Source organism: Portunus trituberculatus, chromosome 50, assembly GCF_017591435.1.
Source record: "Portunus trituberculatus isolate SZX2019 chromosome 50, ASM1759143v1, whole genome shotgun sequence".
Taxonomy (NCBI): Eukaryota; Metazoa; Arthropoda; class Malacostraca; order Decapoda; family Portunidae; genus Portunus; species Portunus trituberculatus.
The window spans coordinates 19,988,675-20,001,059 of record NC_059304.1 but is presented as its reverse complement, the minus strand read 5'-3'; the positions used below and the strand labels follow the sequence as shown (position 1 = coordinate 20,001,059).

At 41.9% G+C, this 12,385-nt stretch overlaps 1 protein-coding gene across 6 annotated transcripts in view; it reads right to left on the bottom strand.

Moving 5' to 3' along the window:
• Positions 1-952: 952 nt before the first annotated feature.
• LOC123499681 overlaps positions 953-12,385 on the bottom strand; it is a 22,882-nt gene continuing 11,449 nt past the window's right edge. For 5 of the 6 annotated variants that reach the window (XM_045248064.1, XM_045248063.1, XM_045248062.1 and 2 more), the window contains 5 exons: positions 11,875-12,024; positions 10,454-10,803; positions 9,695-9,876; positions 7,913-8,297; positions 953-6,938 (listed from right to left, as the gene is read on the bottom strand). In XM_045248064.1, the coding sequence (XP_045103999.1) occupies positions 6,818-6,938; positions 7,913-8,297; positions 9,695-9,876; positions 10,454-10,803; positions 11,875-12,024 (1,188 nt within the window). In that variant the 3' untranslated portion in view covers positions 953-6,817. The remainder of the gene's footprint in view (positions 6,939-7,912; positions 8,298-9,694; positions 9,877-10,453; positions 10,804-11,874; positions 12,025-12,385) is intronic. The other variant, XM_045248067.1, reaches the window with a different exon arrangement.

The window sequence follows — 12,385 nt, the reverse complement described above, 5'->3', positions numbered from 1 at the left end:
AACAAAAAGACAAGCACAATTTTCCCACTCATCTATCAACAACCGACCTTTCTTTAACATTTCCTAACACACACACACACACACACACACAGTACCGCATTTCACCACCGTTCCCATGAAAACCTCGGAAATATCCCGTCTAAATATGGATACGAGACATAAAATATCTAATGAAAACAAAAACACGCAGTCTTCCATTCATCTATCATCTACAAACCTTTCTTTAACATTTCATAACACAAAGTACCGCATTTCGCCATCGTTCCCATGTAAAACCCTGAAACATCCCGTTATCTCAAATCTTAAATGACCTTCCTTGTGCCTGTCTCCCCAAGCAAGCCTAGGGACCGCAGGAACAGCTAAATGCATTCAAACCCCTTAGCAGTATACACCCCAAGGCCACCAAGTTGTAGCTACACCTCCCTCATATCTCTACCCATCACCCAGCCGCCCCTCCACCCTGGCCGCCCACACGAGGAGAGGGAAACGGAGAAAGGCCCACGTGGTCGGTCACAAGGTCGCGGCCGCTTGGTGTTCTGGTGGTGGTGGTGGTGTGGTGTGGTGGTGCTGGCTAGGCTACCGGTTACCCATCCGCCCGTTACCCCTACTGAGCACCTGTTCCAAGGGAGGCGCGGAGACTTGCACGGGCCAAGCCCGTGTTGGGTGATAACGTTTCGTTATCTTCGTATAGCAATGATTATGCATAGTGAAGGACGCTCACGCTGCTTGGTGTGTGTGTGTGTGTAAGGTATCTCACTGGATCTCGGTAAGTTTTTTGTTATTTTTTTATATAAAGTTTTGTTTTGAGTAATGGATAATAATGAATCGTGTTTAAATGGTAAAGTAGCCTTGATGTGTGTGTGTGTGTGTGTGTGTGTGTGTGTGTCCACGCCCCGTTATCTTCACTTGGCGACGAGATGATGTAACGACTCGTGACAATAAAAACCACACATTTTCTTTAATTTTTAATTTCGAATACTATAAAAAAATACTGACTTCATTTCTAAAATACCGGCAAGACTGGTCGCCTCTCGCGGACACGCACCTCACCTCCTGGGCGCCTCCCCGGTGGCGGTACAGATTTTTCCCCCCTTTTTTCAATTAAAGCTGACCTGACTTTGTGGTGCAGAAACCTAAGGCGCGAGAGGCCGCCGAGTCTTGCGTGAATATGAAATGCCTCACCTCCGCGGGAAGCGAAGACCGCATCGAGGTGGCAACACTGTCATCTCAACAATGGATGCATAGCATTAACCTGGTGTCTTGTAACGCAGTAAGTGTTGATGCCCACGCCTCATACTATTCAAACTCAGATCCTCCTAGAGAAGGATGCAACACGTGAGGCGTCGCGTCACCGAGACACCCCCGTACTGTGTCGGACCCCACCAGGCGATGAGGAAACCTGTCTGACGTCAGTTATTTTTCCAGGCACATCCGATTTCTGGGATTTCATAATCCTCGCATATTATTTACCCCGTGGACGTGGCACTGGCCCTGATGCCCGCGCTGCTGTCACTAAATACTATAATGCACGAGGCAAGCTGCATATGAACAGTGACTGAATCCATAAGGTTTGCTAATACTAATCGTCACGCCACCGTCACGTAAACATTCCTAAACTGAAGGGACATTACGAAACAACGCACGCAGCACAGACACACCTTCCCTTCAGTCACGCAGCCGGTGACAGCTGGTACAGTGGAAATGGTCATACAAGGATAATACCACAACAGAATACACAATAAATACTGCAATCAGGAAATTGAACACACTGGACAATTAACACGCTGGGACTTAATTGCAGCATCGTTGGTTAATGTCAGTTCTGGCACTACAGGTGTTGCAGTACGTACTGGGGAGTGTTACAATCAATCAATACTCATGCTCGTGTTAGTACAGTGCATCATTGTCTACCTGATAATAAGTAATTCACTACAAATGTTAGCTGCACAGGCAAACTTGTAATATACTATTGTTATCGTAGTATAGTCATTAAAATGGTTAAGTAGTCTAATAAATAGTCTCAAAACAAGCATCAAAATAACATATTTCACATATGAATTTTGAATAAGCCAAAATGAGATATAAAGGAACACATGGGAAAAAAAAAGTAAAGATTTCCTTGAACTGAATTGAGAATGACTCCATCTCAATGTAGTTTTTCTTGCACCACTTTCTGGCGAGGGAGGCAGTCATGGCCACGCGGCCAGCAGGCTGTCACTCTTCTATTGTGTTTAGCATCTTCCCTCACTCTGTATCTCTGATCTGCTGAGAATCTGTCACTCGTCAGGTTTTGTTACATTCTCATATCAGATGAATCGAGATTGAGGAAAAACACTAAATACATTGGGAGTGAGTGGGGCATGTTAGCTGAGTATGACTAAACAAGATGTGATCACACGCTGCAAGTCCCCCAGGCTGGCTGAGGCAGACAAATGTTTCACTCTACATTTGCTGACTGGACAGAGCTGCTCTACTCGGCATCTACAGCTCTGCCTATCTATCTTAATTGTTCAAAATCTGCTATTGTTGTCTTTAGTTTAACTTTATACATTTACACAAGCATGTATTTCAACTACCAGTTAGCATTTTCTATATAGACAAAGTATCTATGGAGATTCCTATACAGCATAAAGAGGTTTATTTATTTTATTTTTTTTTCCTAGTTTGCCGTATATTACAAACATGAATTTATAAACTCAGTAGAGCATGTACGAGATGCTGTACACGGTCAAACGAGATTTCAAAGGCTAACCTACAAAGGTTATGTGGCTCTGCTGAGGTCAAAGGAAGAGCGCCATTTCTACCCTTACACAAAACATTGGGAAGGATCAAATGGCCAATCTTTATGCCAGACAGTGCTGGCCCTGCCTCCTCACACCTGCTGCAGGACGTGATTCACAGTACAAAAATTCCATGACAGATGCTCATGACTGATTCCCACTAACGGCACTTTGCTGACTTTTCAACTTTAGCTTCCATTTTAAGACACAACCCACAACTGAGGCACAAACACCGCCACTCATAATGTCACGGAAAGAAAATACAACTAAAAACTTAAAATGTCACATAGTGCAGGGAAAGACAGGGTGGGAGGAATAAAAAGAAAATAAATAAAAGGAACATATGCCAGATTTGTTACTTCACTTCGGATCTGGCAAGAAGCTCACCAGGCAAGGCTTAGGTACTCTGTTAGATAGGCATACATGCCACAAGGACGGCATAGGAGCTGTGCAGCACAAATGTTTGTGTCAGACATAACCTTCAAGTGATGACGTGTTAATCTCTGTTAATAAAGCACTTCAGCAGCACCCTAGGAATACTACAATCTATGGACGGATCAGAAAGCTTAGTGGGTCCCTACAAGCTTTGTGTCTGTGGTTATTGCAGAGTTGAATTCTTAAGAGGTACTCTACTACAGTATTATTGAATAGCTCATCAGACACCATGATGGAGATTCAAGAATAGGTTATCCTTCAAAGCAATACATAAAGAGACTTCCACTTCTTGATGCATGCACCACCAGCTCATCACCAAACAACCAAGTCACTCCTAAAAACAAAGCATTCCATCACAAATAAATATACATATACAATGTTCCATAATTACCAAACCAATGTTGTCATACAACACTCAGAGGTTTTCTTGTGGAGCAGACTGATATCAGTGACTAAAGACACAATCCTTGGGATCAACAACTCTTCCTTACAAAGTCTTCAAGGGAGAGGGGTGCGCGCACACACACACACACACACACACACACACACACACACACACACACACACACACCACCTTCCTCTCCTGCCTATTATAACCTTGCTCAACACAACAAACAAATGAACACAAACGACTTTCTATCAGTAAACACTAATGCCCATTCAGTACTGCAGTTTAAAAATAACATGTCCTTAGTGACAAAAGATAACATGTACAATTGCCCTAAGAAGTGATGCTTTACTCTACACAATGTTTTGTACAAAAACTCTGTGTCTGGAGGCATCTGATAACTAACTCCACCTACTGCATCTCAGCTTTTCTTGGTTTTTGCAGAACTCTGAATGCAAAGCAGCTTGATGGTCTGCATATCAATTTCTACTCTGTTTACTGATACAAAATTCACTGAACTGTGACATCACTCCTTGGGACGACTGAACAGAGCTGCATCAAATACCGATGATTGTACATATTCCTTTAATACATTCTAACTTCTACACACATGTGCACACACACACACAAACACACACTCCTAATGGAGGCTGACACTCATGATTCTTGTCATATCGGCAGGCTGCTAATGCCCATCATCTGTCTGCAGGCCAAGGTGTAAGCTCGACATCAGAGCAGCACCACGTACCACTACTCACATCATTACTGTTTGCTAAAGTTGTGTGCTGTCTGTGCTTATGATATGGATAGAAGTAATGCTTATGTTAAATCAGATCTCACAATATTCACTATTCTACTACAAGCAGGTCCTCTCCTTCAGAAAAAGTCCCATTATATGAATGACTGATGAGAACAGGACATGTCCAATTATTTGATTAGTAGTGTGTACACAACTGTTCTGTTCCCTATGTGAGTAGACATAAAACACACCTTGCCTCTTGTCCTTGGTGATGGTGTAGGTTGCCTTACTGCATGAAAATACAATGAACACATCATTGATCTTTCTCACACACTTCAGGCTCAGCAGCAAAAAGCCTAAACCAGACTTCACCAGACAATATCTTTGGTATAGAAGCAGGAACTGATTTAAATACAGAATTGTAATGACATTAAACCAAGTGTGTCTTAGAATGACATACTTACACAGTTACACAATATAATACATAAATGAAATTATGAAGTAATCTACATATTAATTGTAGATCCTTTTGTTTTAAAATCAGTTCTTGCTGAACATCATATCAAGCATGATAAAACTTAATGTGTTTCACAAAGCTACTGGTAAGGAATAATTGCAGCACAGCTGATCAAGAAAGTACTGAAGCACACATAGGCAAGAATTTGGCTACTGGTGGGTAATGGCCAGCCATACTACACGAAAAACATACAGTAGGTATAATTTTCTTTTTAAGAAATTAATCTTAAGCTCATGTATCACCTAAAGCAATACATGGGTGTGTCTGAGCACCTCCCATCTTTCTCCAGCAGCTGTGCAGTGCAAGTACCAACACAACACACCACCATTAAGACACTTAAATCCTCACTGACAAGTTCTCACACCTTGGCTTGGCTGCGAAGAACAGTGTACATGGTCGATCTCTTGTGGTCATACAACATGTTCCTTTTTAGGGAAACTAAATACTCCTACATTTGTCTATAACCAAAAACATGTAAAGTATATAAGGTCACTGGAAGTTGGTCTGAATTGAGGTTCAGAAGTCACCATCAGAAGAGAAGACATCAGCTGCTCTGGAAGTTTCATAAAGAAGACACAATAAGTACACAAGCCTTTGACAGTCTGTGCTCTTGGCTGTCCCATTGCAATAGCTTGTCCATCCTAATCCTTCTTCCTTCCAGTACAAAAGGTATGCAATACTTTCAGATGCCAGTTGAAATATATATTCTAAAACCTTCACCCAGCATGAGAACATCAGACTTGCTGAGAACTGCATTAAGTGCAAGTGAAGATCAATACCTCAAAAGAGTCTGGTACTCCTCTGTGACTCACTGGCCAATGAATTATTTGTAATGACTGAGACAAACAAGAATGTCACCTGAAAATGTTAAAAAAATAATTCTTCTTGGTCTTTGTGATGAAGCATTAGTCACCTCAATCCCAACTCATATTTCCCTTGCTTATTTCAAGTGAGGGAATATAAAACTCAAATAAGAAAGCTGGTCAGCCACTGAGAAACTGAATGTCCATAGTAGAAAAAAAGAGTGTGAAGTAAGTGTGAACAAATATCTTCTAAAACTTAGGGAATTCTAGAAATGCAGAAAGAAAAGAAAAACAATAAGGGAGGGCAAAGTTGTATCTAGAGGATAGAAAGGTTAGACGTTTTCTTTTCAGATGTTTGCGAGTAAAAAAGAGAAAAATGAGTGGGAGACTTTAGAATATAAATGATAGCAGAATGACACATTATTATGAGGACAGACAGAGGATGAGAGAGTGAAGAGTAATGTACTGAGTGAAGAGATGAAGGCAACAACTTGACAGCATTTCTGCTAGTCACCCCTGCTGAGACCCTCCAGCACTGAAGCAAGACACAGAGGAGGAGCACCAGCACAATTATCTTCTGTTTCAACCTCAATTTTGAATAGCATTGATTCTTTTGCCAAACACAAATATTTAAAGACTGAATGAGGATAACTTTACCTAAGATTATTCTAGAAACTTTACAAGCACACACTTAATTTTCCTAACAGACACCTGAAGTTCCACAACCCACTACCAACTGGAGACAATGACTGGCTGTAAAGAACACTTCCTGCAAACAGTAACAACTACCAGTCCCTCTGTGGTGGGAGAGACATGGCCTGGGCACACATTGCAGTTGTGATGGAAAAATTCTGAAATTGTATTCCAGATCTCAGCAATGCCCCTCTGGGGGACGTCATCCCACCATACATACAGACAGACAGCTCTATGTGTGCAGCAAAGGTCATATAGTGAAAATAAATACATCATCAATAATTAGGAGATAAAAAATGGTACCCATAAATGTTAAACACCAAAGCAGCCTTAAGACTGAGAGATTCAGGTAAGGATGCTGCACCTTAGACATGTTTACCATCCACACCCCTTGAAATTCATGCATGAGAGGCAACCACCACCACCACCACCACCACCATCACCAAACATCCGTGGTCTGAGTTACACCCACACCAGCCGTTGGTCCGCGTCAGTGAGAGTTCTTGAGAGGTGGTTGCGGATTGGGAGGGAAGAGAAGCGGCTGTCGCCTGGGGTGCAGGGGTGTTCACCTACCACCATGAGGCTGTTGGGAGATGTGCAGAGAGAGTTAAGGCAGCAGGCCGAGGAGGAGTCTTGCTGTCCACTGTCCTGCAATGGCTTAGCTTATCCTGGCCAAGGTTAGGGTGGCAGAAAATAACACCTTTATCCCTGATGAGAGAGTCCCTGAGAAGCATCAAGGGAGTCCTAGATTCATATCATAGGTTGTTATCTCCTTTGGATTGTTTTTCAAGGAACAGTGGCAGTAAAGTGGCCACAAGGAGCCTGTCAATACTTCTGAGTTATAATGTATTTCTAAATAACCACATTACGTCCACAGTTTCCTGAGAAAACAATGTACAGATGACTAATACCGAGAGTTCATCCTTAGTACGTACATTAGTAGGAAAAGTGCTCCCAGGTGTGAGTGAGCGGGTGAGTGCATGAGTGAGTGACAGTGGTTATGTTGCACTTTTCCTCAGTATTCTCTATTTGTAAGCCTTAGTAGTAATCACCAAGCACCAGATTCATCAACTGCATCTTGTACAGACTGTACCTCTGTACCATCTTCATGCCTGTGTTGTTTTTTTTGTGTAATGACAAAAATCTATCTTCATTTCAATTTTGGTGTAGTTCAAAAGTATACACTAGTTCTTCAGTTTTTTTCTGTTCCATAGTGTAAGGTATGACTGGTGGTGAAATGAATGTACTACCAATATCATAACTTTTGTGGAGTCCTCTTTTTGAACACAGGAGATAGATGTGGGTATAAAAACAACACACACACAACAAGAGTGAACTGATGGCTGCCTTGAGTGTCAGTTAATCATGTAACTAGTGGAGTGCATTTCCTGCAAGTATTAGTGGGGAGTGTGCCGCTAGTCACTAGAGTAAGTGTGAGGTGCATTCAAGAGTACCTGACAACCCATACACAACAATAATACTAACATGAAGTTCAAACTTAGACCCAACAACCTACACACCCACCTGTAAGAAAACACAAAAACCAGAGCAGCTTACCTGAGTGGCTGTGGGTTGCCATTCACTGCAGATGACTGGGCTAGGAGTGTGTCTTCTCTGGTCTTACCCGTTCCAATTCTTGGGGGTGGCGTTGTGGCTGTACTCGCGGCATCAGGGTTTTGACTTACTGTCGGACTAGCATTGGTTTCGCTCGGCACTGCATTGGTTCTCTCCCTCCCTGCTACACTGCCGGGCAAACTGAGGGTGGTGGGTCTCCTGCAGCCTTCAGCCTCTTCACTCTGGGGGTTTGTTATGATGGTGGGGGTCTTGGCTGGTGTCTCGGTGTCTGGTGTGGGAGTGGTGTCAGTCTTTGTGCTCCTGCTGCTGCTGTGTCTGTTCCTCCCACTGGTGGATTTCTTTGGTTCCAAGTTGAGCTTCAAAACACCTGATGGCAAGAAGGAATTGCCCATTTAATACAGAGGTCTACTTCAATACAAAAATTTCAAGTGTAAGAGATAGTTATATATGTTTTCTACTCCTTATTAATATTTCTTCTAAGAAGGACTTGTATCAAACACAACAAAATGGCTAAGAAAAATAATACAATGAAATAAAAGGCTCACAAAGATGTACGATGGTAAAACACAAGCTGGCTCTATTGTAATGGCTAACAGTACAACATCTCACAAAACTATCAGCATGTTTGGTCAGCACAGTGAAGGAACACTTTGCATGTTGTGTGTAAGATAATAGTGCATTAGAGAACTGATATTCAACCTTTGAAGGATAACAATAACAATGTGAAGGAATTGCTGAAACAATGAAAAGACAATAGAAAGTGGAGAGGTGGGAGACAAGCCAACAAGTGAGGCATTTCATTTAATTCTGAATGAATTCTTACTTTGAAATTCTTACTTTTAATATCTGGGAGAGACAAATAGTAGATAATTTTCTCCTGAATTTGTTTTTTGTCCTCTGCTTCCCTTGTGCATAAAAAGATGCTAATAAAATAAATAGAACCATTGGTCTGTCTCCTTGGTGTATGAGAAGAATAAAGATAAAATAAATATAAACCATACTAGAAACAGAAGTGAAAGACAGTAGCAAGAAGATTGAAGTAGAGTGATGCACAATATAGTTCAGTCACCCATACAACACACAAAAGCAGCACCAGTTAAAGAAAGTGTACAAGTTTTCAGGGTACACTATGACTGTTTACAGCAGACCAAAGTTGAAAAATATCTTGATTACCACAAAAGCTGACATTAACTGAAGACTTGGCGAGTTGAAACAGATCATAGACAGAATATGAGAGTGGCAGAATGGCAGCCTAGGATGGTAAAAGAAAGGTTATAATACTTCTCTATCACATCTTCCTGTAAGTAAAAGAACAGTTAAGGCTTGGTGGTTATGATAAATCAGTAGTACAATTTCCAGCCACCCAAACACAACATAGCTTGGGATGTAAACAGGAAGCCATAGTAAAATGAAATACTTGTGCAGAGGTCCCTGTACTCTTGACCACTAAGAAGATTAATACTTGTAATAGTCACATTTATCCACATGTACACCAGATCAACAATTCCACACAGGCCAGCCCAGACAAACCACCACACACTACACTCCTCATTCACACTCTCAGCTGGCACCAGGTGAAAAGGGAAAGTCTTGCACTCTTGTAGAGACCTAATGCAGCCTACAACACATTCATAGAAAATCAAATTCCATCTTAAAATAACTAAATGTGTCATCTACCATTCCGGCCTTCAAAACAACATAAAACTAATCATTCTGAGAGAAAGGAGCAATATTATTAAACAAAGTCTTCCCTCGGTAACTTACTGTCACTTCTCATGAGAGACTTGAGTGAGGCAAGGAGTTCCCTGGCGCGGGAGGCAAGGAAGTCCGTGGTGAGTGGCCTTGTCCTCTCGTGCCCTGGTGAGGCGGCTGCTGCTGCTGTGGGCTCACTGTGGTAGCTTGAGGCAGCAGTCGCCACACAGTGGGTGCTGGCAGCCCGGCTCACCCTGCACAGGCACAGCAGGTGAGAAAAGATGAACAGCATACACTGGCTTTTTAAGTTTTACAGTTAATTTCTCCTGATTTCAGTTCTTAGGGGAGGAAAAATTATTGTTCAAAATGCAATAAGCCATCAGGGTTGATATCTCAGTCATCTTTCTGAGTTTTCAATGATGGCATAAATGAAATGCTGTCAGTTATCATGATAGACATACTTTTCTTTTTCTCTACAAAAAACAAAATAAAAATAAAAACTACATAAATATGGACAAAATACAACATTAATCTAATATATCCAATTCTAATCAATTTTCACTCTCTTACTTACCCACAATACATAACAAAATACAAATCAAAATTAAAAAATAAATAAATCTAAACACAGGTCACAGAATCAAAGACAACAAACATAACATGTCAACAAACAACAAACACACAAAGGATAACAAATCACACAAATCTTTAAGACTTATGCCAGAAGAACCAGCATAAACCTAAACACAGCTCCAAGGATCACTGGCACAACAGACACATCAACAAACAACACATCAGGAATAATACCTCACAAGAACCTTGAAGGCTTACTTTTTGAGCTGATAGTTATGAGTCGGCAGCGCCCACACACTGCCTGCCTTCTTCATGGCCTCCGCATTCCTCCTGTGTGCAGGCGTAGAGTGTGAGGCGGGCGGGTCCACTGGCGGCGTGCTGGGCCGACCCAACCTATAGGGCGGGTCATCCTCAGCCTCGGCAGGGACGCTGGAGGAGGTCTTGGTGGTGGTGGTGCTGGCGGAGGAGTTGAGGGAGCAGGTGGGGCTGATGGTGGGGCTGTGGCCAGGGTGCAGGTGGCTGGCATTGTTCAGGGTGGAGTTTACAGTATGAAGGAAATCCACGAGCTGCCTGGTGGCCGCCTCGTATGTGTGGCGGCTCTGCTCTGCCTGAAGTGAGGATGTGAGAAGATGAAGAAATTGCAAAGGGTCAGTTGATCTACAAAAAAGCAGCTGCTGTGTGTGTCTGCATTGTTTCTGCAGCTGACACTGGTGACTTTCTCATTAAGAAGACAAAGACCAATTCATGTAACAAAAATAGCAAGTTGGTATTGTCTACTTTTTTTTAGAAATTATATCACACATTAACTACTGCAGTCACAAACCTGGCACCCCTAACAGTGGTGATGCATCTCAAGTAACACCCCACCCAAAGGAAACATACTTACTTGACCTGAAAAATGCACGCAGCCATGTCCCAGGAGGTGTGCAACAGTGACAAGTACAACAAAGGACAACAGCGTGAAAATTTGTTTTAATGTAGATATTTTTGAAGATGAAAACTAGCGAAATATTTTAGTAAAGTTTTCAATCTTTTCATGTAAATAATCATTCAAGCAAATCATTATGATACATATTTATAAAAATAATCATAATTATAACTAAGAAAATTGTTTGATCTTAAGTAACATGATTGTGAAGTGAAAGTAGCAAGTGAAGATTTGTTAAGGGTTGGGGAAGACTAGTGTTCTTGAAATAACTGTGGGAGTAAGACCAGTGCCAGACTGTACAGTGCTGGGGAGGAAAAGATGATGGGTATGAAGAACAGACTTTTAAGAGCACATAAAAAGAAATCTATAACATGAGATGCCATAAACACCACAAGCAGATGTTGAGGACTGCCTAAATGAAGCGTGCTTACAAGTGAATCACAAAGGTGCAACAAACTTGAGAGGTGCATCTTGTATAGTGGGTGAAAGCAGAACTGTGCAAAGGAAACTGATGGGATGGAGGTGAAGTGTGGCATACAGCTACACGACATGATTTAAATGGGCTAGTCCTATTGCCAATCCTTGTGGAGTGCTCTCAAGAAAGGCTGGAGAGTGCAGAGATCACATTTATATAGCAACTTAGGTAAATTATGAAGGAAAGGAACAAACATCAAGTAAGAAAGATGGCAGTGAAGGCAGGATGATGAAGCACATGATGGTGGACAAGACTGCTCAGTGTGTCATGAAGCACCTTATTGAGCTGTGCAGTAAGCAGTTGCACTTGCTGCTGCAGCTGTGACACCTGTGGGGAGGAGTCTGTCACTGCAGGCTGTGTCTGGCTCGCTGCTGGTCCCACACTACTCTTCAGGCTGCGGTTGTCCACCATCAGACGCTGGCACTCCTGCACCACCGGCCACAAAACAATAAAAACAGATAAGTAATATTTCTAACTATAAAAATCACAGATACATTCAACTTAACTCTATACACCAGGCTGGCAATCCCACACACGGCAGCCCAGACAAAGCACCATACACTCATACACACATCACTCACTCTTAGCCCTGTTTGGCTATGTGCCGGCAAGTCATAAGAGGCAACTAAAATGGCTACAGCAAGGATTCACTGCATGGTACTCTACAAAAAAAAACAAAGCAAAACATATGCATAATACAATAAAACAAGAAACCACCAATCAACATCAGTAGATCATAAGCAGAATATTCTAGTCCAATACAAAATATAAGTAGAGAAGCACAACT